General features: G+C 39.4%; 1 protein-coding gene across 1 annotated transcript; it reads right to left on the minus strand.

Moving 5' to 3' along the window:
• Nucleotides 1-51: 51 nt before the first annotated feature.
• LOC104823207 (dual specificity protein phosphatase 12-like) lies at nucleotides 52-3,080 on the minus strand. The gene is made up of 7 exons (XM_010554659.2): nucleotides 2,859-3,080; nucleotides 2,071-2,542; nucleotides 1,915-1,967; nucleotides 1,769-1,833; nucleotides 1,607-1,685; nucleotides 1,029-1,343; nucleotides 52-401 (listed from the first exon to the last, which is right to left on the minus strand). Exons 2-7 carry the CDS (start codon nucleotides 2,496-2,498, stop codon nucleotides 247-249), a joined length of 1,095 nt encoding a protein of 364 aa, XP_010552961.1. The 5' UTR covers nucleotides 2,499-2,542; nucleotides 2,859-3,080; the 3' UTR covers nucleotides 52-246.
• Nucleotides 3,081-3,773: the final 693 nt, after the last annotated feature.

The following is a 3,773-nucleotide window of genomic DNA, read 5'->3' on the forward strand; positions in this document are numbered from 1 at the left end:
TATATATATATATATATATATATATATATAATGTATAGCTAAAGCCAAGGGGGAAAGCTCATACATTTCTTCATTACGCAAGTGAAAACAAGGATCATAATTCAGTCTCAAAGATCAATTGAGACCAAACAAGCAAATCTCCTTCATTCACACGCTGTGTATATAATATATGTGTGTCTGTGTCCTTACAAGTATCTCTGATATATCTGCGGATGAAGAAGAAGAAGAAGAAGGACCTCTACATTTTCAGACAGAGCTGATGTCAACTCGGCTCCTGTGGAGTTGGAACGCCGGCGTGATCCAGCTCCCGCAGCTGCATTGGATTCCCGACCAGTTGAAGTACCCTAACCGGCCTTCACAGTTAACACACGACAACTTCCCTTCCATCGCTCCCTCTTTCACTGATTCCACAAACAAAAAACCAAGACTTTGTTGCAAAGACAGAGAGCGATCAGGCAAAGTTTTCATCCAAAGTTTCAGCCTTTTACATTGGGTTTGTGCTTGATCCTCTAACTACAGATTATTTACTATGGATCTCATATAATGCAAGCTCAAAAAAGTGTGATGACCGTGGATAGGGGTAGGCGTTTTTACCCAAGACCCACAGGTTTTCGGGTACCCGATCTCACGGGTACTCGGGTCATGGCTACTCGCCAACGAGTTCGAAAAGGGGTTCAATGAGACCAGAAATCAGACCGTGGATTTGGGAGTGTCCGACCCACGGCATGTTATTTCATGGATACCCAGGTCTGTTAACGTATTTACAATAATACCAAAGTCCATCTTCATGTAAATTAACAATTTACCCCTACAGTCAATCGTATGTCAACAAAATTTCGGAAATTTTCACAGGTTCGGGTACTGGATTCCCGATTCAGCCGTGGGTATCCTGGCTTCGTGAGATAGAGACTGAGATAATACCCCAAAAATCCCGTCGGGACAAGGCCGAGACAGGGTACCAAAGACTTGGGCACCCCTAATCGTGTGGGTTTCTTTGCTTAAAAAGGCAATTACTTGAAGTTCTGTACCTGGCGTCATCCAACTTAGAGGCTCTACAAATATGGAGGAACACTGGTCCTGGCCCCCGAGCTTGTTGTCGAGGCTGTTGTTTCTGCGTTTGTGCCACCCGAACGATGTTTCGCCCTCACCTGGAGTATGATCCACGACATGCTCCTCCAATGCCACAACTCTCCTACACTTCTTGCAACGGTACACTCCACTTTTTGTTCCGTTATTTTCCCTCCCCGTTGTCGTTTCTATGAGAGAAACTTCCTTGGACGACAATCCGGGATCATCCCTCAGCTTTGAGGTGTCTATTTTCTCTCCTCGGTTATATGAATCACCTAACCGCAAGCAATGAACAGAATAATGATCCTCGTAGTGGGATTAGATAGACACAGACAGGAATGTCTCATCAGTTAATACTTGGAGAAAGTCATAAGCAAATGGCACATGCAAGACGAAATAATCTCTAAACTTCGGCTAAGATGCCCTTTCAAGAGATTTCCCAATGCCAAAAAATGACCAAAATTGACAACAAGAAATGGATCTTTTATCAAGCAATAGAACTTTCAAGGTAAAAAACGGATAAAGGGAACTAACTAACCCAAGACTTTTAGGCGGAACCGCTTGTACAAAGGGCTTGAATGGTCGACCTTAAAACCCATCCTTTCAAACAATTTCAACTGCAATGTAAATGATAGAGTGACAGTAAAGATGCAGCCTTTATATATAAATGATTAGTTCATATAGCAATATTCATTGTCACCTGTTCTAAGAACCCGTCGTTTGGGCAAACATGCTCACAGCTTTGCTGCAGTGATGCCAAAGCATCTGCAAAACAGAAAGTAGATATTGAAAGGCTATATTGAAAGAGCTATTGTCTGAGAAACCATAGTTATGTTCCGTCCTAACCTTCTTGAGATAGCTGTTCGGTTCGCATCAGATAAGCAGTGATAATAGCAGCACTGAAACAAATCCACAAGGAATCAGCTCTCTCAATCTCAAAATCACTGTCTCATTTCGGGCTTTGCATTTCAGATTCCAAGCAACACTCTAACGAAATCTCACCTCCGTGAAACTCCGGCAAAGCAATGAACTAAAACGCCACCCTCCTTCCGGCTCGTATGGATGAAATCCAAGCAAGCATCCAAATAGTCGAGCAGATTCTCGCTTTCCATATCTCTAATGGGCGTCGCCATTCTTGTCATCTTGAGGTCTTTCCCGGCGTACTCAAGCAAATAAAGGAGCTTATCCGACGAAAGCGCGAACTCAGAGCCATGTCCCGTATCCTCCAATGAATCTTGATCACTCACATACACTTTCTTGATCTCCTTCGTGTCTATTGCAATGCCGCTACGCCATTCGGCGAAGAAGGATATTGAAGCTGAACTTAGAACTGATAGAACATGAGAAATCTCAGAGCTACCGTTCTGAAGAACCTCAGCCGCATCGCCTATATTGCCAATGAACAGATTCTCCCTGACAAGGTAAGGCATTGCTGAAGAATCCTATATAAAATCAATTCGACATGAATTCCTTCCTGCAAAGAAATGGCAACAAATTAGTCGATAAGAAACGAGAAAGACACTAAAGAACACACACTCAAGTTGAAAATTTCGACGAGGAGGTCGATTCAGGCAACGAAACAAGAAAAGATCGCAACTTTTAACTCAGCGAAGCAAGAATCGGACCCAGTTCAACAAAAAAAACATAACTTTTCTCGTTAAGTGAAATCAAAGGGAAAACCCATGAGACGAAGCGAAACAAGGTTAACATCAAATACCCAGAAGACCAAAGTTGAAAAAAAAGGAAAGATCCTCACAAGAAGGGCCCTCCAACGGAAAGAGGAATCTAACCTGGGTGGGAGGGAATATTCCGGCGGAGGAGGAATCTCAAAGTGGGTCGCCGCCGAGGAAGGAAGGTCAATGGTTTCGAGAGGTGGGCACCGTCGAGGCTCAATCCGTATTATCAAATCAAACCGATTTTTCACGACGTCATTTTCATCATCACCGAAGAACAACGCATCCTCGGAATCGAACCTGGGAATATCTCATTCGCCTTTTAAAAAAAACGAATTAGATACTTGCACCAATATATTGTGAATCGGAGATATTTATGACGCAAAAGTTTACATGTGAAAATAGCATATAAATAATTGAATTTTTACAAAAATTCTAAATAATATCTAAACTATAAAAAATTTCTATAAATATCTAAAATTTTCAAAAATATTATATAAATATCTAAATTTTTAAAAAAATTATAAATCTAAAATTTAAATATTTTTTAATATATTTTAAGTTTATATAGAAATTTTCTAAAAATTTAGATTTTTTTTAAAATTATAGAAAAATTCAAATATTTCTATAAAAGTTTTATACGTTATTTTTGTTAAAAATTTAGGTATTTCTCTTTTTATTTTTTTTCTTTTCTTTTCTCTAAGAAAAGCATCTCGTTGAAAAGATGCACTGAGGATTGTATTCTTTTATTAACCTATAACTTGTAATCACGATGACTGATTTGCATGATTTTTGTTGTTGTGGACAATGTTAAAAAAAATGTAAACTTTGCAAAAGTTTGAATTTTTAAAAAAGGTCTCAAACTTTAGAATATATGAAAAACTTAGTTGAATGACATTATAAGAATTTTATTCTTTTACTCAAGTTTGGATAACTAGTGGTGAGAAAACATACAAAGCATGCTTTCATCTTGAGTTCAAACCCAAGCGTGAGAAGTCACATGGACTTCCGATCCCAGATGTAGTCGGGTCA

This window comes from Tarenaya hassleriana, unplaced genomic scaffold (assembly GCF_000463585.1).
Source record: "Tarenaya hassleriana unplaced genomic scaffold, ASM46358v1 Cleome4, whole genome shotgun sequence".
In the NCBI taxonomy this organism is placed as follows: domain Eukaryota; kingdom Viridiplantae; phylum Streptophyta; class Magnoliopsida; order Brassicales; family Cleomaceae; genus Tarenaya; species Tarenaya hassleriana.